Source organism: Amblyraja radiata, chromosome 13 (genome assembly GCF_010909765.2).
Source record: "Amblyraja radiata isolate CabotCenter1 chromosome 13, sAmbRad1.1.pri, whole genome shotgun sequence".
NCBI lineage: Eukaryota > Metazoa > Chordata > Chondrichthyes > Rajiformes > Rajidae > Amblyraja > Amblyraja radiata.
The window spans coordinates 7,026,592-7,051,400 of record NC_045968.1 but is presented as its reverse complement, the minus strand read 5'-3'; the positions used below and the strand labels follow the sequence as shown (position 1 = coordinate 7,051,400).

The window sequence follows — 24,809 nt, the reverse complement described above, 5'->3', positions numbered from 1 at the left end:
ATGCAGTGACATGTTTTTTGTATTACTGGACATTAAGCACTCATTACATAATCAATACCATGCAACTATCAAACTGTCTGGGGACTGTTTATGATCTTTGCCATAGTAAGAGGTGCGGTTGCTGTGATTACGGCCATTTCAACATGATGATTGACATCTGCAGTGGTCTTTGTATAGGACAAATGGTTGTACCAGTTGGTATAAGCCTAGCATCAACACATGCACCTATCACAGAAGAACATCGAAGATAGACACAAGATGCTGGAGTACCTCAGCGGGAGAGGCAGCATCTCTGGAGAGAAGGAATGGGTGACGTTTGCAAAAGGCCACCAAAAATAAAGTTAAAATTCTTGTATTTTACAAACATTTGTGTTTTCAAGACTTTCATGCTTTTACAACCCAGTGGGTACTTTAGGGGCATAGTTACTCCAATCAATGAAGTAATAAAGCTAACAACTTGACAAGGAATAAATACAGGGCAGGGCTATGGAAATAACATTCTGTCTCCTCCACATTATGTCATGGGATTTCAATCAATGAATATTTATTGTCACATATGCAATTAAGCATTACACAGTGAAATTCATTTTGCATATAATGATGCCGGCGCTGCCTTCTGTGGTGCCATTTTATCGTTCAAAGTCCGGATTCCCACGAGCTTGTTCTACCGGAGCTGCTCCCGATCCCCTCCATCGCCCACGACTAGCTCGGAACACGAACCATCGCCTCTAATTTCTCCTCGTCGGCCATCTTGTGTCCCGGGGGCAACATCCTGCGGCCGACCCAGAGACACTGGAGACATTACCCCGGCTCACCCTCCTACCGGCCCTTGCTCTCCACGCCCATTGACTGCAGCGACTCCATTCCGCATACGAGGAGCCTCCAGGTGACCTCGACTGTGCTTCAAGACCCTCCAATAGAACTGCTCTCACAAATGTGCCCCTCACAGTCTAACATTTGAGTACAAGCAGAGTAACATAGTTGGTTGGACATGCTGTCTCACAACACCAGAGAACCAAGTTTGATCCCGTCCTTGGGAGCTGACTATGTGGAGTTTGCTTGCTCTCCCTGTGACCGCATGGATTTTCTCCGGGTGTTCCGGTTTCCTCCCAAATGTCAAAGACTTGTGGGCTTGTACGCTATTTGGCCTCTGTAAAGTACCCAGAGTGTGTAGGTAATGGAAAAAAAGAGAGATAACAGAGCCAGTGCAAATGGGTGATAGATGGCCGGTATGAACTCAGTGGGCCGAAGGGCCTGTTTACATGCTGTATGTTTCAATCAATCAATCAGGACCAGATTATGTGCTCATCTGTATCATAACTTATGAACCACATGAACAATGATGAGAGTGCTATCCATTACTGATGACATTTCCTTTTCATTGAACTTTGGAGCAAGTTATTGCCTCATTCAAGAAACACGATGCTGATTCATTGTGGAGGAGGTTTACATTGTCAATCAACTAATTAAAACATCGCCAAACACTTTGGGTTAACAACAAAGAAACAAGGGATGTTTAAGAAAGAACTGCAGATGCTGGAAGGTAGACAAAAAAGCTGGAGAAACTCAGCGGGTGAGGCAGCATCTATGGAGCGAAGGAATAGGTGATGTTTCGGGTCGAGATCCTTCTTCACTGCAAGGGATGTTAGGATTGCAGAGTTGACATGAAAGAGAGAATCTCCTTGTACTAAGTGAATGGGTGAAATACAAGAACAATGGAAGAGACATATTGGTGTGTATGAAAATAAAGTTAAAAAAAACAAAGGCAAAGTCAAAAGATGGCACACAAGAACTGAGTAAAGTCAGAAATTGCAGTCTAAGGTGGAGTGGAGAATTGAAAAAGCCACATGTGAAATCTCAGTTACCATGTGTAAAGCTGTCCTTCAAGAAAAGTGACTCCAAATTTAGGAAATAGATACCTGTAATTTAAAAGTTAATACCCACCGGTGATTGACAGTTTGAACTAGTTGAATGTGGCATAAATAAGGGCATCACAGTGGCGCGGCTGGTAGAGCTACTGCCTCACAGCGCCAGAGGCCTCAGTTCGATCCTGACCTCTGGTTGCTGTCTTTGTGGAGAGTGGACGTACTCACTGTGACTGCATGGGTTTCTTTCCTCAGCCCAAAGAGGTGCACTTTTGCAGGTTAATTGGCCGCTGTAAAATTGCCCCTATTTTGTAGGGAATGGATGAGAAAGTGGGATAACATAAAACTAGTGTTAATGATCAGCATGGACTCAGTGGGCTGAAAGGCCTGTTTTTTACTATATCTCTAAACCTAACTACAGAAGCATAATGGCTGATCAGAGCAAATTGATTCAAGTCCTCATCTACTGTATGTGCAATGGTGTCTTTATTGAAAATGTGGCACATCCATATGTTCAAACAAAAATGTTCTGAAGACTATGGTACCGACTCTGCTGGATAGACATACCATGATATAGAACGTTAGAGTGTGGTGACAGTGTGGTGTGGAGACAATAAATAACCTATTCTACCTATTCTAATGATCTGGAAGAATAAAAATATTCAGCTGAAATGCCCAAATCACAATGGATTACCGGAATAATTGATTCTTATATAGTGCAGGACACCAGAGAGCTAAGAAATATGGAGAAAATAATGCATGTAAGTATTTTGCAGAAAAAAAACTGAATATATTTTAAGTAAGAGGAAATACCCAAAAGTGTTTTATTTCTTGAGGTAAACTCTGCATATCATATTTCAACAACAATTCACTGTATCAGTAGTTTTGGGGATCTACCGAATATCAAAGCTTATGCATTTTTATTCTCTCCTTACATTAAAATTGTATTAAAAAGCTTCTTTGAAAAAAATAGATTGTATTTCATTGTATAGAATAACACACAGGAAATAATAGAGGGATGCTTTATAAAAATTATTGAGGTCATAATTACATGTTTCACTGCTTTCAAGTATTTCTCTGATGGCGTCTAAATATAATAGTGAACAGTGTAAAATCTGAAAACAATTTTAAACAAAATATCTAAAATCTTCAGGTGCTGGAAATCTTGAATGAAAACAGAACATGCTGGAAACACACATTGCACTTCAGGCCGTAGACCCTCCAATAGAACGTCTCTCACAAACTCTGTATCTCTTTCTTTAGATGCTGCCTGCGTGTTTAAGAAAGGTCCCTACCCAAAACATCGCCTGTCCATTCTCTCCACAGATGCTGCCTGACCCACTGAGTTCCTCCAGCACAAAGTGCTTGACTACCCAGGGAGGCAGGAATACACAGCAACAAGAAACTGCAGATGCTGGAATCCTGAGCAAAACACACACAAAAATGTTTTGCTCAGGATTCCAGCATCTGCAGCTGCTTGTCTCTCCGCATTTTTGTGCCTTCCTGGGTAGTGCCACACACAATTCCTGTGTATTTCAATAGTTGGCTTGAGCCTGAATGTATATCCCAAACCTTATTCAGTTGCTGTAAAACGATGGCAAAATAAAATCTGTTATTTTTATTTTGGTGTCTGAGAATTTTTCAATTGCAGTGGTTGCTTCATCATGACTTCACTGCTGATCTCTGTGTCTGCTTGCACAAATCTGTCTAAAATGTTTGCATGATATAAGTTCAATAGTGGTTCTGGCCATCACATTCTTATTCATATAAAAGGATTGTCACAGAACTGTAGGCAAAAAAAGAATTTCACTGTAGCTAGGTACATGTGCCAATGAAATACCTTTTAACCATGGAAAAATGGGTCGGCAGAATGATATAGCTAAACAAAGTGAGGGACAGAGAGCAGTTTTTGTCACATATAATAGGTGATGAGATAGAGCATGGGATCAGGGTGATCTTGCAATACATGCAGTGACTGTTCCCAATCCCCTGCATGATTGCACTCACTGTGCCAGCCGAGCGGAGTGTGCTGTGAATCCCGCAGATCAGAGCTGAGGGGTCGTATCACTTGTCTCAGCCGACCTGACACAAGCCCTCACTAGCATCCTCCCACAAGAAGTCACGCAGTGATACATTGCTGGATTTGCACTGGTATCCGGTTACAGCACTGTGCAGCAACCAAGATGACAGGGGTTCATGCCAAGTTTCTGGCACGGCATCAAGGAGAGCCAAGATGCCAACAGAGTGTGACAATCAGTAGCCAACTCTGAAACATAATGCTACAATTATCCTTTTTAGCAATGTTCAATTAGCATTCTCTTTTCTGGGAACATATCTTAAATATCAGTACCATAAAAGTGTTTACAAAACATTTTTAGTAAACAAATGAATTTTTATCATTGGAAGGAAGCAATGACACTGAAACGAACAGCCCATTGGTCTGGTGAGACTGTGCAACAACACCGTGACTTAAAATCACAACTCATTCAATGTTTTTAATGGTCTCGATAGCTAGAATGTGGAGTTCACTTCAAATAAATGAACACTCTTGGAGGAGTTGGGCACGATTGCAACATCCACGTTTCTGAGTTCAACCACTAATGTGCAAACAACAGAAATTGGTGTCAGTTTTACAAAGTAATGACAGGGAACACTAACAGTTTTGCAACTGCAACCTCGGCACCAGATGCATCTTTCTAGAACAACCAGCCTCCATTGCCACGCCTGGATACTATATTCCTCATTCTACCTCCCTAATGTGCATATATACATTTTCATCTTCATCACTAAAAAGCCACTAAAGTAAAACAGTATCAGTACCGTAAGTAAAGCTATATTCTCGAGCTGCAAAAATAATTACAAAATATTTATGTAATACATTTGAAAAATCAGTTCAGTTTGATTAGTTAAAAGGTATTGTTTGCCAACAAGAATATATCAGTTGTATTTCAAGCATATTGACATAATAAATTAATAACTTCAAAATATTTAAATCATAAAGAATATCCATCCAAGGATGTGTAAAATCCTTCTTCTTGAACAGCTAATTTGAAATTTGCCAAGTTCCTTATCTGAGTTGATTCAACATTTTTTGTGAAAGCTTGTCTTTAAGTCTTTGAATGTCACTTTAAAAAAAATTGAAGGAACTTGGCAGCTACAAAAAAAATCATATCTGCCAACAAATTTGCACAAAACTAATTAACAACCAATTTCAGAATCTGCTTTCAGTAAACTTAGTTTATGTTAATAGCTTTCCTGAGGAAAAAATATGAACTCAGTTTATTTTCTAGTGACGTAAAGTTTATTTTAACAACTAAAAAAATAATGTGTTTGGTGAAAATATAAACTATCTGTTGAGAACATGTGCACAATTGGGCGGCATGGTCGTGCAGCGGTAGAGTTGCTGCCTTACAGAGTTTGCAGTGCCAGAGAGCCCGGTTCGATTCCGACTACGGGTGTTGTCTGTACGGAGTTTGTACGTTCTCCCTGTGACCGTGTGGGTTTTCTCTGAGATCTTCGGTTTCCTCCCGCACTCCAAAGGTTTGTAGGTTGATTGGCTAGGTGTAAATGTCCCTAGTGTGTGTAGGATAGTGTTAATGTGTGGGGATTGCTGGTCGTTGTCGGCTCGGTGGGCCGAAGGGCCTGTTTCCGCGCTATATCTCTAAACTAAAATAAAATGTATCGAGGATTCAAGCTTAGATGATCAGGCATCCTGCATAATATTTCACTAACGGAGCACAAGAATAAGGGTAGGCCATTTAGGACTGAAATGGGGAAAAACCTTTTCACTCAGAGAGTTGTGAATCTGTGGAATTCTCTTCCACAGAAGACAGTGGAGGCCAATTCACTGGATGTATTCAAGAGAGAGTTAGATTGAGCTCTTAGGGCTGAGGGAATCAAGGGATATGAGGAGAAAGCCGGAACGGGGTACTGATTTTGGATGATCAGCCATGATCATATTGAATGGCGGTGCTGACTCGAAGGGCCGAATGGCCTACTCCTGCACCTGTTGTCTATGTTTCTACAACATGATATTTCATTCCCATGACCTACCGGCAGCCTGGAGGACCAACTGCAGTCTTGCTTTTGCCTGTTCCGCAGGGGACTGCAAAACAACAAAAGATAAAACGCACATCACATATAATGGACTTGGTTATTAATGATGACACAGGAAAGGATTTTCATTCATCAAAAAATAAAAGAACAACTGTGCACGACACTATACAATTAATATGTAATCAAAAAGATACACCACTCAGCAAACAGTTGAATGATCGGTGGCATACTCTTAGTTTATGATTAAGAATGGAACAAGACAACACTAAATAATGTGAGGTATTTTACATAATTCTTTAAGTGTTTCCGATTCCTAGTCGAAACACTATATGTCACACTTTCTCTCTCAAAGCTGTTCAGTGTTAAGCAGCAAAATGTAAGGTGATAAGTTTTTAAAATATTAATCGCACTATGAGCAATAGCCCTCAAATCCAAAGTGTATTTTTCCCTTCAATACCTCTGTCACACAAAAAGGACACTTCATTTTTGCATTCATGCTGCTGTGCTGCATCTATTATAAAATAATGAAGTTTCAACAAATAAAAAAAGATGTGAAGTTTGCTTTAATTCTTTGTAGTTTGGGATCATTAGATTATTTGAGGATTTGCATAGTCAGTTCATACATATGTGCCACCAGAGCTTCCTGCAATCCCATTCAGCAAAGAAATGTTCACATTTGCATAATCCTTCAAAGACATCAACCTCCTCCTCCCCCACACAAATCCTCAGATTTATTGTAGCTTCAAGAATTATCAAAATCACACTTTTTGCAACTTGGTGAGATGCAAACATATCTATTACATAGTGGTGTATAAATTAATACAAACTAAAGGCATGACAAAATTATAAGGACAAGAAAACAGTAACATATATATTGTAATACCTATAACTCAGAGTCCCATAGCAAAGCTTTTTGAAAAGGGCACTTAATTTTGCTTTTATTGCTGCCAATTATCTTCTGTTCCTTCATTTCCTGAAGGCATTGGATCCTGACCGGGATGCACCAAACCTGTACTCGTGTACCAAAATGGCCATTCTTGATTTATTTACTTTGGCTGTAAATCTTAACAGGCTATTCCAATCGGGTGACTATCACAGTCGAGACAAGTTATGTTCTCATCCATTTATGCACACAACATAGATCATTGCATAGGTTCCAAGTCCAAATCCTCCCCAATTCCCGCCTGCTGAATTTAACTGAGATGCTACTGGTTACCAATATGTCAACAGAGATCAAATAACGCAACGCGTTGAGTTTTAGATTTGGCTTTAATAGTTACATTTTACTGTAAAAATACATACATTTACCTCTTGTTTAAGAAGGAACTGCAGATGCCGGAAAATTGAAGGTAGACAAAAATGCTGGATAAACTCAGCGGGTGAGGCAGCTTCATAGATGCTGCCTCACCCGCTGAGTTTCTTCTGCATTTTTGTCTACATTTACCTCTTAATGAGCACAACATGGCCCACTAATTATCTGCCTATTTTAATTATTTTAATTGCAACTGTTTATTTGTTTTAAGCGGCAGAGTGGGTACTGCTGGTAGAGCTGTTGCTCACAGAGCCAGAGACCTGGGTTCAATCCTGATCTCAGGTGCTGTCTGTGTGGAGTTTGCATGTTCTCTCTGCGTGGGTTTATTCTCTGTGCTGCTACCACATTCCAAAGATGTGCAGATTTGTGGGCTTATTGGCCTCTGTAAATCGTCCCTTGTGTGTAAGGAGAGGATGCAAAAGTGGGATAACTGTGTAAGAATTAGTGTGAACTGGTGATCGAGGGTTGGCGTGGACTTGGTGGAATGAAGGGCCCATTTCCATGCTGCCTTTCAATTAAATTCAAATTTTAACTGGAGGCTGGTTCAGAAAGCTCCCCAGCATTTCCGCTACATGTGGCTGAGGACTTTGCAGCTGGTCATTTTGCTCCTGGCTTCTGGGATGCTCTGGCCAGCATGATAGGACTTTGGCAACCAGAGCAGGTAGAGGTAGGACATACCCAGCCAGATCCAGCCAGAGAATTTGCTCCAGCTAAATCTGGCACCAAATTACTAAAAAACTACAATGAAAGGGAATTGGAACCATTCCCTTCTCTCTCATATCATTATCTAGGTTCCTCTTAGTAATGTTCACACTATTTGTCTAAACCATTCTCCGTGGAGCAAATGTTGATCTACAGGGCAAGCATTGTACATGATAGGTATCATTCCTTCTCACAGTTAAAATAAAGTTCAGCTTTAAAAACCTTTTTTCACAAACTTCTTTCAAGCAACCAATAAAACTGAATTCAAAATGGATCTTGTGTGGAGTAAAGTCGCATCTTGTATGCTTGGTCCATTTCAATAGTACTGGTAATGTTCAGCAAGTTCTAATAATAATTCCATATATATTATATTATCGGCCATTAAAGTTGGCTGTTCATGAGTGAACATTGCAGCAATTGCATCTTCAGCTGGTGATGGAGGTTTGACCACTTAACAGGAAGTTACATTCATATAGACATTACACCAACTGCACCAAATTTCTGAATGATATTAGTAGAATAAAAATAATGATTTTTTTTAGAATTTTTACTGAAGTATTTGCATTAGTTTCTTAAAAATTAAAATGCAACAAAATTAATTTGCAATTTAGCCAAAACCTAGCCCTTTACCCCTCTCTCTCCCAAGAACCCAGAAGAGTCCAAATTCCAATTAATAGACCTACACACGTTTCAAATACACATTGCTCACAAAAAAAAATGCATATCCTGGTCAACAAAAACTGACAGCAATTAAATGCCATTCCCAGATTCCGAAACCAGTCTACAATGCGAGGATTTTGTTTGTTGATTTTAGCTCAGCATTCAACATCGTTGTGCCAGAGCTACTACACTTCAAACTTTCCGAGTTGACTGTGCCTGAACCCCTCTGTTGGTAGATCAACAGCTTTCTGACAGACAGGAAGCAGCATGGGAGGCTGGGAAAGCACATCTCGGACCCGCAAACCCTCAGCATAGGAGCACCACAAGGCTGCATACTCTACCCTCTCCTCTACTCTCTCTACATCAATGACTGCACCTCCAGTGACTACTCTGTCAAGCTTCTCAAGTTTGCGGACGGCACAACCCTGATTGGACTGATCCAGGATGGGGAAGAATCTGCCTACAGACAGATAGTGACACTACTGGCGGCCTGGTGCCATCGCAACAACCTGGAGCTCAATGCTCTTAAGACAGTGGAATTGAGGGTGGGCGGCGCGACTCACGTCGCAGCCGCCTCTGCAGTCCGTCTGTCTTTTTATTATTTTTTGTCTCGTTTGAATGTAGTTTTTATTTTTTAACTGGGTATGTGTGTGGGGGGCTGGGGGTGGGGAAACTTTTAAAATATTTTCCCTGTAAGGAGAACCCGACCTTTTCTTTGTCGGGTCTCCGTTGTCGTTGGGGCTGAGCACCGTGGGCGGCCTCCAACCGGAACGACCTGGGGCTCCAGTCGTGGAGCTGCGGACCTACTTACCATCATGGAGCTGGCCGAGTTCGGAGCAGGTGGAGCTGTGGTGGCGCGCTGCTGCGACCCGACCCTGGAGATTCGGAGGCTTACCGCAGGTCTGGTGGACGGTGACACCGGGAGCCCGCGGGTCCCTGCTAGGAGACCGCTTTTCGAGGCTTCCGCAACGGCGACTTCTCACGCCCGCATTGCGGGGTTGAAGAGTACCTGGAGCAGGGCCTTACATCATCGCCCGGCGCGGCTTTGAATGGCTGCGGGACTTGTTAGTGGAGTCTTTTAAGTTCCTGGGAACCATCATCTCCAGGGACCTTAAATCCCAATCTGCCACAGCCAATGATGGTCCAATTCTATTAGGCCATCGTAGAGTCTGTCCTCACCTTCTCCATCATGGTCTGGTTTGGCTCAGCCACCAAGCACGACATCCGGAGGCTGCAGCGAATCGTCCGATCAGCTGAGAAGGTTATTGGCTGCAACCTTCCCTCCACTGATGAACTGTACACTGCAAGGGCCAGGAAGCGAGCGGGTAAGATCATCTCTGACCCCTCTCACCCTGGCCACAAACTCTTTGAATCACTCCCCTCTGGAAGGCAACTCCGGACTGTCAAAGCTGCCACAGCCAGACATAAAAACAGCTTTTATCCACGAGCAGTAGCTCTACTCAATAACCAAAAATCTGTAGCCTCCTTTTGCTCTGGTATTTTATTTAATTCACATGTTTAATCAATAATGTTCTAATATTAATGTTTAATGTTTTATGTGTCATTCCTAACTGTCACTGTATGTCGTTGTCACTTGCGGGCGGAGCATCAAGGCAAACTCCTTGTATGTGAATACTTGGCCAATAAACTTATTCATTCATTCAATGGATGGACACTTTTGAATTGGCTTCATTTTATCTGGTTCACAATGGACAAAGATATTTTCAATGTTAACATGAACTACTTGATTAGTAAATATGTGCTCTCCATGGATAGGACTTACTGTCAGCTGATGAGACCACACCTGGAGTATTGTGTGCAGTTTTGGTCCCCTAATTTGAGGAAGGACATACTTGCTATTGAGGGAGTGCAGTGTCAGTTTACAAGGTTAATTCCCGGGATGGCGGGACTGTCATATGCTGCGAGAATGGAGCGGCTGGGCTTGTATACTCTGGAATTTAGAAGGACGAGAGGGAATCTTATTGAAACATGTAAGATTATTAAGGGTTTGGACACGCTAGAGGCTGGAAACATGTTCCCGATGTTGGGGGAGTCCAGAACCAGGGGCCACAGTTTAAGAATAAGGGGTAAGCCATTTAGAACGGAGATGAGGAAACACTTTTCCACACAGAGAGTGGTGTGCGTGGAATTCTTTGCCTCAGAGGGCGGTGGAGGCCGGTTCTCTGGATACTTTCAAGAGAGAGCTAGATAGGGCTCTTAAAGATAGTGGAGCCAGAGGATATGGGGAGAAGGCAGGAACGGGGTACTGATTGGGGATGATCAGCCATGATCACATTGAATGGCGGTGCTGGCTCGAAGGGCCGAATGGCCTACCCCTGCACCTATTGTCTATAACACCAAGGACAGTAGAAGGATGCAAGAGCCTGGGCACATTGAAAATACCAATTGTATATTCTTATCCATTTACGTGTGTGAAGTCCAAGTATTTTAAGGGGTACTTATGTGCAAAAGTTAGAGCATGAATGGGTTACACCTGTACCTCTCTAAGGAAAGTAGAATCACTGCTGAATCTCATAGAAACATAGAAAATAGGTGCAGGAGTAGACCATTCGGCCCTTCGAGCCAGCACCACCATTCAATATGATCATGGCTGATCATCCAACTCAGAATCCTGTACCTGCCTGCTCTCCATACCCCCTGATCCCTTTAGCCACAAGGGCCACATCTAACCCCCTCTTAAATATAGCCAATGAACTGACCTCAACTACCTTCTGTGGCAGAGAATTCCACAGATTCACCACTCTCTGTGTGAAAAATGTTTTTCTCATCATGACACAGACTTGACAGCAATGCACTGAAAAATTGTAACATAAGTAAGGAGAGGTTCACCCATTTCAAGATCCACATCTTGGAGGAGGAGATAAAGAATTGCAGAGATCGAGCACACATTGGAGCCCAGGAAGTCATTCAATATTCAAATGATGTGAAAGTGTGAGAAAATAGTCAGAGAGATGAATGCCTACTTTCAGCTGGTTAAGTTAATTAAAATTGCAATTTAGAAAGACCACATCTCACACTTATTTAACTGCAGCTATTATAACCAAGATGCTATTCCACGTACTTAGTGAAGCACGTTCATTTCATTTCTCCTTCTTTCTTGCAGATGGCACTACCAATTGTTGTCTGTAGCAATAAATCAAAAGGAGGAATCTTCAGCTGCTTGGGCAATCATAGATTGGAACAAAGGTGGTCCATAAATGATGGCATTTGGAGAATTTGCTTGGAGATGCTTGGGCACAATCTTGTCTGCCCAAAAACTTGCATGAAATGTCAATGTCTTGGTTGTCCACCTCCACACCTTTACTTGAAACACGGAGCTAACATTTTGCAGGAAGTGGTTTATAAGCTCCTTTTCAACATTTGTGCACCCAATCATGGTTTAGTGTTGAGTGGCAGAAGTACAGGGCTCTATTGCAGTGCAGCCATGACCATCCCTCATACAACCAGCAATGTTTGCTGCCATTGTGACTCTGGATTCTATTGTTGCTCAGGGCTTTGATGCAGCATGGATACTTCCATGACCTGTCCTCCAGCTGATTGCTGGACCAGTAGATTTCCCAGTCTTGGGAATAACTGGATGTCCTCTTTACGGATTGCTGTTCTGAAAATAACCTATTAGCCGGAAGGCCAGGACTTCAGAGCAAAGCAACATGGCTCTAAACCAGGCTGGTAAAGCTCAGAAATGCTAGAGCTTAACCCACAGCTCTCAACCTCACCCTCCACAAACAACAATTGGCTTTGACCCACCAGGGGACAGGACAAAAACATGAATTGAAATGGTGAGATCTGAAATGTTGACCAATTGATATGAATATTTTGGCATGGCTTGACATAGAACCATAGAAACATTGAAAATAGGTGCAGGAGTAGGCCATTCGGCCCTTTGAGCCAGCACTGCCATTCAATATGATCATGGCTGATCATCCAAAATCAGCAACCTGTTCCTGTTTTTTCCCCAAATCCGATTCCTTTAGCCACAAGAGCTAAATCTAACTCTCTCTTGAAAACATCCAGTGAATTGGCCTCCACTGCCTTCTGTGGCAGAGAATGCCACAGATTCACAACTCTCAGGATGAAAAAGGTTTTTCCTCATCTCAGTCCTAAATGGCCTACCCCTTATTCTTAAACTGTCACCCCTGGTTCTGGACTCCCCCAACATCGGGAACATTTTTCCTGCATTGAGCCAGTCCAATCCTTTAAGAATTTTATATGTTTCTATAAGATACCCTCTCATCCTTCTAAATTTCAATGAATACAAGCCCAGTCGACCCATTCGTTCACCATATATCATTGATGAGTCTCTTGCAATTTTCACCCAAGGCACCAACACTGGTGCAAAAAGTCACATTTTGTTGACAAACTGTTTGTGACATTGAGTGAAATTAATGCTGAATTAAAAAAGAGTTTCATCACACAAAATACTTAATGCTTGATTTTTGTTCTCATTTTGTTTCTCCAAAGAGAACACATCTGTTCAAAAATGATTGAAACCATAGAAGAAAGTGGCTTCTGATATAACAATCCATATTTTAAAACTGTGAATCATAAAGCCTAAAGACATTACCATGTGAAAAAAGCACAGTGCAAACAATCTTTTGACATACTGTGTATACACAAAACCCTGCTGCAGGATCCATGCAAATGCCCATTTGTCTACAACTACAAGTACATTCAAAAGTAACAGATTGTTAAGTACTTTTGTGTTTTCTGATAAAAAGAATCCAGACACATGCCAGGCTTGTTTGTTGCTGCTCATGAGTCGCTGAGCCAGGTTTAACAGGGAAACGTTGCCAATTCTCCAATGGAGTGCACAAAGATGAGGACTCCCATGTGAATGCTGGCTGCTATTTACAAAAAATCTCCAATTGCACTCTGATGTTGGACCATGGATGGAATTAGCAGGGGACTCCAATTTGCAGCATTTTCCCAGAAATTGGATTGGGAAATAATGGCAAACCTGGCCTTAGAGAAATTCCCATTTCTTCTCCACTCCTTCTGAACTAATTTTGCTTTCTTATATTTACACAAAGGGTCTACAATCTGAAATGTAATTCCATTTATCTTTCTACAGATGCTGCCTCTCCAGCTGACTGTTTTTGTTTCATTGTTTTTGTTTATTAATCGTAGTTGTTATATTATTCAGATTGTTCATTCTTAAACTAAAATTGATGCTAACGTAGTATCTCTAATGTTTCTGTATGCCACATTCATTGACAATCATTCAACATTTCTGGGTGATTTCATCTCAGTCATCGTAGCCATTCTCTGGGCGTGACTTGTTCAGTACATCCAATCATACGTATTAAGATAATCACATCTTAAAATAATATTCTTTATGCATCTTAAAGGCCACTTAAATTAGTAATAAGATATAGATTGCAAGTCATATCTTCATTCCCGTTTATACCTTCTAGGTACGCAGTTGTTTACATGTAATACTTGAGTAAAATGAAGGTAAAATAAGGCACCATTTAGAATGAGGAATGCAAACTAAAAAATCCTGCATTTTTTCCAAATGAAAATATTATTAATTATCATAATCAGAATAAAGTCCATTATTGGGAATAGAACTTGTGCCAGCCTCTTCAAAACTTAATGAAATAGGCTCATGTTTGTTTTAGCCTTTTCCTGACAAAATATATTTCTCTAGTGTTATTGTACATCTTTAAATGTACTCTTTCAGCAAAATGTCTTCCTATTTTTCATATGCTAATACACCATGGGAAAATGCTTTAGCACATACAATGTGAAAATGGTGGAACAGTTGATTCCAATGCTCCTTTAAAGGTGAATAGAGCTATAATACAATCATTTATATTGCGTCAATGATATTTCAGGAGCTATGCAACATTTCTCAAACTTCATGACCTTTAAAAATGTTTGTAAAACTTTTATTTCCACTTATTATGCTGAACATATTCCATTACATATTTTAAATGTAAACAACTCTGAATAATGATGTGGACAGTTCTGTGATTGTGCCCTGACATTTGTGCATGAAGCAGAGATGGAAACCTAGTGCATTAATTTAGCTCTCATCTCCAGTAACTGTGCTTCTGCAAAAAGTTTCATACAGAATTCACATAAATCATGTAGAAGAAAAATGAGAAAATCTGGTGCCCAACTCATCATCTACCATTCTGCGAAATGAAATCCACTAAAATACCTATCAAAACTGCAATCATCAGTAGATAATATCGTCTTAGGTCTATCTGCACTTTCCGATTTAATTTCCTCCATGCCCTTGACATCCACAGATACCATTAAGATTAAGCACATACAGTAACTGAGCATTTTTCATATTTTGATGCATGAGGCCGAGGCACTAAATGTAATATCATCATTTGAAAATTAATGAAATATTTCTTTTGTAATTTTTTGACTTGGAAAGCAGGCTGAATACTTTGGTTTCTCTAAAGTAATTTCCCCATCAGAATGACACACAATTATGAATAGATATGCAACCAGTCAAAGGTCAGCTAAATTACTACATCATTAAATGAGGGAAGAGATCAAACCAGAGCACGGCACTGCTGCTGAAATGGTTATGCTGCCTGGTACATCAAATATGATGAAATCATTAGAGTAATAAGCATGGAAATCTGTTTGCAGATTAACCCATGGTTTCACGCAGCTTTTATCTAATGGGGCACTGTGGAAATCTTGTCAGCTTTTCATCAGCCACGATCAAATTACTGAAGCCATGAACATATCATGGCTGCAAATGAGAACGGTACGCCTGATTGGCATTTTTATTTATAAAGTAGCAAAGGTTTAATTTTATGCCAATAAGTGTAGATAGATAGACAATCCGTCATTAGGAATTAATACGGCAGTGAACATCTGAACCTATCCGTCATGCAAGCGTAGAAAATATATATTAGATAACAACATTTGTCAAAAATGTACATAATTCCAAATTTAAAATTCAACCCATCCACAGGAGGATGAAAAAGAATGAAAATCACATCTTATGTGGTATTTCATCCAGACAACTTTGCATTGATTAGTAGGGTCTGCGAGACTCAGATCCATTTGTTGTGGATTGAAACATACTTTTTGTCAGGAATTTGGAAAATAACTGCCGTTACAGTACAACATCCTTCTGACTTCCATGGCCAGCAGTACAGAACATGCTGGAGGTCAGATGCTATCAATATGGCAGAAAGGTCTGTATGGGAATGTAACAAGGGGAGTTAAAATATGCCCCAGCTACACTAGTCCCACCTGCCTGTGTTTGGTCCATATCCCTCCAAACTTATCATATCCATGTACCTGTCTAACTGTTTCTTAAACGTTGGGACAGTCCCAGCCTCAACTACCTCCTCTGGCAGCTTGTTCCATACACCCATCACACGTTGTGTGAAAAAGTTACCCCTCAGATTCCTATTAAATCTTTTCCCCTTCACCTTGAACCAATGTCCTCTGGTCCTCTGCTCTGGGCAAGAGACAGTGCCCCATTGGGGGGGGGGGGGGGGGGGGGGGGAGGTCTTTGGCTCCAGCTAAGCACTTAGCTTCACTTTATACATTTTAATATTAAAATTAAATAATGGAAAATCAAACTAACCACTTACTTTTTCAATGCACATTTGGGAAAACTTGCTTATCATTCATGGGTCACTCCATTCTGTGGGATGGCCATGGCAACAAGGCCACAAAATTCAGCAGGGATTGATGGGCTCAGTCAGGAATATTTTCCAACCACCAAATGGTCATTGAACATTTTCTATACCATTTTTACCAAATTTGGCATCAATCTTTGGCAAGGAAATATCACTTCAGTCATCACAATGTCATCAACCTTTGGCAAGGAAACATCACAACCTTTGGCAAGACCACACCTAGCCACCTTCATAGATAAAAAAAACTATGCACCAATATATTTTAAATATCGTCCTAGAGAAGTAATTCTTGAATGATATGCTTAGGTTGATCAATTGCTGCAATTTAAAACTCGAGGTTCCCTTTTACTGCTAAATACATAGAAACCAAAATTGCATTGTATGCTGTAAGCACCAACTACTCTAAATGTAGCACAAGAATTTGGTACAATTGCGTCGGAGAAATAGCTATCAATTTTCATAACATAGAACAGTCCAGCACAGGAACTGGCCCTTCAGCCCATAAAGTATGTGCTGAACATAATACCGTTAAATTAATCTCCTCCATATCCTTACAATCTCTGCATATCCATGTGCCTATCTAAAAGCCTCTTAAATGCGTATCATATCTGCCTCCACCACCACCCTGGCAGCGTGTTCCAGGCATCCACCACTCTCCCATCTGCCTCTCCCATCTCTTTTCATATTTTGCCACTCGGACCTAAAGGTTATGCTCTCCACTTTGACATTTCAACCCTGGTAAGATGGTTTCCGACTGTCTACCTATCTATGATTTGCATAATTATATACATTTCTATCAGTTTTCCCATACATTTCCCTAGTGATCCCTTGCCCCTTTCATCCTTCCTGTAAAGGGGACGACCAGAACTGTACAAAATACGCCAAATGTAGCCCAATCAATGTTTTATAAAGCTGCAACATGACTTCCTGATTCTTATACTCAATGCCCGACTGATGACGGCAGGCATACCACATGCTTTTACAATTTTACCTCCTTGTGCTGCCACTTTCAAGGAGCGATGGACCCCAAGATACATCAATGCTGGTACAGATCAAAGAGGCATATAGCATGGAAACAGCCTCTTGGCCTGACTCTTCCACACCTACCGGGATACCCAATCTAAGCTTCTCCCACCTATCCACATTTGCCACATATCCCTCTCAACCTTTCCTATCAATGAACCTGGTCAAATGTATTTTAGATGGTGTTATTATACCTGCCTCAACTACTTCCACTGGCAGTTTGTTTTATATTCTCACTGCCCCTCTGTGAAAAAGTTGCCCCAGATTCCTATGAAATCTTTCCCTGCGCACCTTAAATCTATGCCATCCTGTTCTCGGTTCCTCTACTCTGGGGGGAAGACTCTATCTATTCCTCTCATGAATTTATACACCCCTCAGCCTCCTGCTCCAATGAATAGTGCCGCAACCTGACCAAAATGACAACATCCCACAAAATCTTCTCTGCACTCTTTCCAGCTGAATGGCATCCTTCCCATAGGCAGAGTGAACAAAATTGAACACAATACTCCACCAATGCCTTGTACAACTGGATCATAACATCCCAATTACTATAGCCAATTCCCTAATTTCTAAAGGCAAGCATGCCAAAAGCTTTCTTCACCACACTAACTGCCTGCAACGCCACTTTCAGGGAAATATGTACACTATACACATTATATGTACAGTGTACAGGAAGATTGAAGAGAATGGAAATAACCATCGTGAGAGACAAAGGAAACCTGAATATAATGCCGAATATGGCAAGGTCACTCCAAAGGTATTTTGTTCCCTCATTGAAAAATACTCCATAAACATCTCACGTGGTAGCTAACCATGTGTTCACCTTGTTGGGAGGACAATAAATCAATTACATTGCTGAGACACCATGTATTAATTTAAAAGATGAATTTTGCAGCTCAACATTATTCAATAAATATATTACCATGAATAATGTACAAAAGGTAGGCATGTTATCAAATGAACTGCAAAAAATGTACAAAACTTACTAAACTCAACAAATACTACATATTTAATTGTGATATAATTGTATAGGCATTGACATTATTTTTTTTATAAAGATGCAGTCGTCTTTCTTACAGTTTGGCTTTCTTCCCAACCAATTGTTCAAGCGCTTTTGATTGCAACATGCGCCTTAATTTAGTTCAACAAAGAAACTGGCAAGTTACTAAAGAACCTTGACATTATTTTTTTTATAAAGATGCTGAAGTATCAAATGTAATTCCATATTGTGATATGTTAAAATCAAATTTTCGCGTCCAGAAGTAACATTTCACTCTCACCTGAGATATTAAATAATGTATATACTGTGGAAAGTGCTTACAGACAACTGGATGCCTCGCCAGGAATTTTAGCAAAAAATTGATTAGAAACTGTTCTCTGTGCAGTTTGCACACTGAGCATGGTGGTGAAATGGAACCTGCACAATTCACTTAGAGATCTGCTCAACAATCTCACAATTGCCACAGTGCTGTCATTCCGATCAGAAGGAAGAACATCAAACGGATGTGCTCTCCCCAGAACAGTTACGTAGAAGGTTGGCAGGGAGGTGAGGGAATAGGCAGGGAAGGCAGAACACAGAACACATCTCCTGTATGTCTGGCTGTGTCTCCCCTTGCGACGGTGTGCTGGCAATCTGTGAGCAGCCTCATGCCACTAAGTACAGGATGATCAAAGGGCCAACAATCACAACTTGCAGTTGTTGTGAATTGTACAAAAGGTTGCCAACAGTGAAAGGACCACCAGTGATGCAGTTTCTATTATCTTGAGCTGTCAAAACCAAGGGAGCACGTAATCTATATTATATTAAGACTCTGATCTTGGATGTTTACTTGTGGGTTTGCTTGCTTGCTTGCTTGAACTTTTGCTTTGATTCACATCTCCTCGAAAACCCGACGTAGTAACGGTGACATTTTTACATATTCTGGTAGAGATTTACCTCATGATCTCAAAAATCCCCTCATCTGAAATTTGATTTATTATTTCCCGAGTTTTTAACATCTTTTTAAAATCTAACGTGCTGAAGCGAGCTGGATGACGTCACAATGCCTCTGCTCCTCGTGGCATGCTGCTCAGAATTTTCAACGCGCAGCCCCACTGTTTTCCACGAACTGCGAGTTACGTGGCCCAGCCGCCCCCCCCCCCCAGCTCTGGATTGAAGCTATTGAACACGTGCTCAAGTCGTGCAGCGCGCTTCCCAGGGCTCCTTCAAGTTTTGTAACATGGTGGTTATTGCAGGGTGGGCACGGACAAGCGCAGTGGAAAAATGGCCGTGTTGGCCGTCACAGGGGATGACCTCCTCTCCGTCTCCTCTGCCCGATCGTCTGTCACGCGGGTGGGAGGGCTTACCCTCGTGGAAGGCACGATCGGCCGGCCCTCCGCTGCTTTTCACCGTCCTCGGATCGCTCCGGGCCTCGCTCTGGTGCACGCAGGCCGCAGCCTAGCTCGGGAGGATTCTGCTCTATGACCTGGGTAGGTGCTGCCTCTACCCCCTCCCTCTCTACCCTCTCCCCGTGGCAGAGAAAGCAAGAGAGAGAGAGAGAGAGAGAGAGAGAGAGAGAGGGGGGGGGGGAGGGGGGGGGGGGGGGGGGGGGGGGGGGGGGGGGGGGGGGGGGGGGGAGAGAGGGGAGATGGAGAGGGGAGATGGAGAGGGGATGGGAAGAGGGGGAAGAGGGGGGGAGGAGAGGGGGGAGGCGATGAAAATACATCTGACACACTACTTGTGTGCAACAAAATGATTAGATTCTTGATTAGTAAGGTTGTCAGGAGTTATGGGGTGAACGCGGTTGAGGGGGAAAGGTAGATTAGCCATGAAGGAATGACGGAGTAGACTTGATGGGCATTTCAGCTCCTAGAACTTATCAACATAAACAAATGCTGGGAAAAGGTCAGCTGCAATAAAGTCAATCACATTTGTAAGAGAAAACCAAATAAAAAACAGAAAATGTTGGAAATACTCTGCAGGTCAGGCTGTATTTGTGGGAAGAACAAAAGACTTGATATAACAGGTTGAAAATTCTTTGTCAGAAGAAAGAGTCTTTCTCTGGATATTTTAAGTCTGCTTCTCTTCCCAAAAGCGCAGCCCGACCTGCTGAGTATTTGCAACATTTTCCATTTCGATTTCACATCAGCGACTGCCTGGCCCAATTACAATGATTCCACCCAGAAATGATCACCACCATAATCTAATGTTGATAAGATCCCATCCATGTGTAATACACGCAAGAAAAAGTACGCAATTTCCAGACATTTATTTGAGCAAAGAAGCCCCTTAAATCTGCCCAGCTCTGCAATGAAATCTTGGCAGCGTTGTCTCCTAACTCCATTCACCCATATTGCTTCTCTAATTTCTCTATACTTTCGGAAATATATACTTGTGCACCTCAGTTTAGTAACATTTTGTTGGGTGCTTGATGCTTTCAAATTCTACAACTCTTTGAGTGAAGAGATGCTTCCCAACTTCAATCTTGATTTCTCTGCCTCTGGTTTTATTACATCCGTTATTGATGATGCCTTAACAGATAAATCCTTCTACCTATCCTGTCAAAATAAATTGATAAAACTCATCTTGACCTCTCGTCCGTAACTGAGTTAATAGGTTTCCTTCAAATGCACACATCTTCATTCTGCTAAGAACTTCTTTAATGGAAATCTATTGAATGCTTTCCGAAGTTTACATAACTACATCCATTGGTATCTCCCAGTCACCTATTGTAATTAATTCCTAAAAAAAAAATCAATTATGTTCTATAGTAACAGCCTGTCTATAATAATAAAACAAAAACTGCCTGAAACTAACCGCAGGTCAGGTTGTGTTTGGAACACAACGGAAAGGGATAAAGAGTTGGCCAAAAGATCATAAGAGCAGAATTAGGCCCTTCATGGCTGATCTACTTTTCCCTCTCAACCCCATTTAATGCTGTCACCCTGTAACCTTTGGCACCCTTGTTCATCAATAATCTATCAATTTCTGCTTTAAAAATACCCTAAGTATTGGCCTCCATTGCCCTTTATCTGCTTTACAGTTCATTGTCCCTATCAAGTTTAAATGTCTCTAAATGTGCAGTCCTTAATTATAGATTGCATTAGAATCTTCACTGAAAGCTTGGCCATGCAATGGAATTTGGAAAGCTTTGATAGTAAGCAAGAGTAGAACAGAAGCAGAGGTTATTGAGAGAATTTGAAACTCGGGCAGCTGAAGGTTTCCTGTCATAAATGAGAAATTAATAAATGTCATGGAATTCACAAAAGCTTTGAGTCAAGTAGGTTGCTTTGGTAGATAAAGTGGTGGTGGTGCATAATGTTTGGGACAAAGACCCATCATTTATTTATTTGCCTCTGTACTCCACAATTTGCGATGTGTAATAGAAAAAAATCACATGTGGTTAAAGTGCACATTGTCAGATTTTAATAAAGGCCATTTTTACACATTTTGGTTTCACAATGTAGAAATTACAGCAGTGTTTATACATAGTCCCCCCATTTCAGGGCAGCATAATGTTTCAGACACAGCAATGTCATGTAAATGAAAGTAGTCATGTTTAGTATTTTGTTGCATATCCTTTGCATGCAATGACTGCTTGAAGTCTGCGATTCATGGACATCACCAGTTGCTGGGTGTCTTCTCTAGTGATGCTCTGCCAGGCCCGATTCAGATCGGGTGATTAGCGGCCACTCAAGAATTTACCATTTTTTAGCTTTGAAAAACTCCTTTGTTGCTTTAGCAGTATGTTTGGGATCATTGTCTTGCTGCAGAATGAACCGCCAGCCAATGAGTTTTGAGGCATTTGTTTGAACTTGAGCAGATAGGACGTGTCTATACACTTCAGAATTCATTATGCTACATCAGCAGTTGTATCATTAATGAAGATAAGTGAGCCAGTACATTCAGTAGCCATACTTACCCAGGCCATAACACCCCCACCACCACCGTGTTTCACAGATGAGGTGGTATGCTTTGGATCTTGGGCAGTTCATTCTCTCCTCCATACTTTGCTCTTGCCATCACTCTGTTATAAGTTAATCTTCATCTCATTGGTCTACAAGACCTTTTTCCAGAACTGTGGTTGCTCTTTTAAGTACTTCTTGGCAAACTGTAACCTGGCCACACTGTTTTTGTAGCTAACCAGTGGTTTGCATCTTGCAGTGTAGCCTCTGTATTTCTGTTCATGAAGTCTTCTGCGGATAGTGGTCATTGACAAATCCACATCTGAAGGGTGCTTCTGATCTGTCGGACAGGTGTATGGTGTTTTTCTTTATTAAAGAGAGAATTCTTCTGTCATCAGCTGTGGAGGTCTGCTTTGGCCTGCCAGTCCTTTTGCAAATAGCAAGCTCACCAGTGTTCTCTTTCTTCTTAATGATGTTTCAAACAGTTGATTTTGGTAAGTCTAAGGTTTGGCTGATGTCTCTAACAGTTTTATTCTTGTTTCTCAGCCTCAAAATGGCTTCTTTGACTTTCATTGGCACAACTTTGGTCCTCGTGTTGATAAACAGCAATAAAAGTTTCCAAAGGTGATGGAAAGACTGGAGGAAGGACTAGGTGCTGAGAGCTCTCTTATACCTGCGTTAAGGAGACAATTAAACACACGTGAGCAATTACAGACGCATGTGAAGCCATGTGTCCCAAACATTATGGTGCCCTCAAATGTGGAGACGATGTATAAACACTGCTGTAATTTCAACATGGTGAAACCAAATTGTATAAAATTTATTATAATCTGACAATGTGCACTTTAACCACATGTGATTTTTTTCTATTACAAATCTCAAATTGTGGAGTACAGAGGCACATAAATGAATGATGGGTCTTTGTCCCAAACATTATGGAGGGCACTGTATGTGGTGGAGGTTGCAGTCATAGGCTGTTGAGAGCTCATTGAGGTTTCAAATTAAAATGAGGCACCGGAAGACAGACATCACGCAAAAATCAGTGAAGATGAAGAGAAATGACTAAAAGGATTGATAGTGGTACACGAGTAGTCCCATGTTTAGTCTAAACCTCAGAAGCGAAAAATGATGAAGTAGATGCCAACATTGTGGTATTTAAGCATGAATATAACAGAAGCATATGGATGACCAATGAAGAGAAATTGCATTGAATGTAGAAGTTACAAATTTACATCAAATTTACAAACAAGTTGGTTTGACCTGATACAGATGGATGTGGGAAATGATAGAAAATACCATTTAAAATAAGGCTTATGCTGGTCATAGGGAAATTTATAACCGGCTGGGATCGATATTGACTATCCGTCGAAGACCCGTACCCCACACCACCCATACTGCTTTAACCATAGGAAAATCAAATAAACAGAACTGAACAGGAAGAGGCGAAAAACAGATTGAAAACAAAATCAAAATATAATTAAAATGCATAACTGCAGAAGAACATGCAAAATGCAACTCCTGAGAAGAAAGAATGTTGATCTAGAAGGATTGCACAACTGAATGTATGACTTTGACAGATGGTGATAACAAAAAAATTACAACCGTGATCTGTATGTTCATGGTTTCATATTTATGAGAAACAACTTAAACTTTCCCAGTACCACAATGAGATCTTTTTGAAGCTAATGATAAACATGTTTTGATATATTGCATAAAATAACTTTTTTACTAAGTTAAAATGTAAAAATATACTAAGATCTGAAAAAGCAAACAGGAAAGGTAACAATTCAAGAGAAAACAAATTTAAATCAAAATGTCTTTGTTGTATCAGTCTCAAGAGATTGCAAGCAAACTTTGCAAATGTTCTTGCTCACAACTAACATTTGCTAAAGTTCTTGCTCACAACTAACATATGAAAGCCAGCACCCAGATTTGCCAGTTATGTGTTTAATTAAGATCTTGCCAGATGGTATGAGGATTTTAAAGCAACATATCTTCATTCAGTCACAGCATTTTAGACTTTTAGTGGCACTGACTGAAATAAGACATGGACAGATGTCACAGATGCTCTAAAGGTAACTATACAACAGAATAACTACACTATTAACAAATTTGGCATCAAACCTTCTCCTGCCTCATCCAATCTTATGGGAATGGTGCTCTGCATCTCACAACAAACCCGAGTATCTTAATTTCCAACTCACAAGTCATGAAATGGTAGATTGAACTTTTGAGACTTTCCAATGCATGAACGAATTGTTGCTTCCCTTCAGTCATCAAGCATTAAATTTGTTTTTAAATGTTCCATTATTTTGTCTTCTAATTACTTATCTAGCTGCACACAGAGCTGCAAATACATACTCTGATAACATGACCACAGATAACTGTTGGCAGAAGAATAGTGGTGTTTTATTGAATGCTCTGTATTCTTTAAAGCCATCAACCATTATTCTCCATTATTCACCACAGGAAATGGGATGAATCTCATGCAATTCATTTGGAGAGGCAAATGTGATGTTAAAACATTTGACCTCAGTCTCGTACATTTAGTACTAGCGACCATTGGGTGTAGTAAGTATTCAACTGCACCCGCAGAGTTTCTCCAGCATTTTTGTGTACCTTCGATCTTCCAGCATCTGCAGTTCCTTCTTGAACACATTCATC

General features: G+C 40.9%; 1 protein-coding gene across 3 annotated transcripts in view; it reads right to left on the bottom strand.

Moving 5' to 3' along the window:
- Window positions 1-24,809, bottom strand: part of rsrc1 (arginine and serine rich coiled-coil 1) — a 287,203-nt gene that overhangs the window by 146,770 nt on the left and 115,624 nt on the right. For all 3 annotated transcript variants that reach the window (XM_033031151.1, XM_033031150.1, XM_033031149.1), the window contains one exon: window positions 5,919-5,970. In XM_033031151.1, the coding sequence (XP_032887042.1) occupies window positions 5,919-5,970 (52 nt within the window). The remainder of the gene's footprint in view (window positions 1-5,918; window positions 5,971-24,809) is intronic.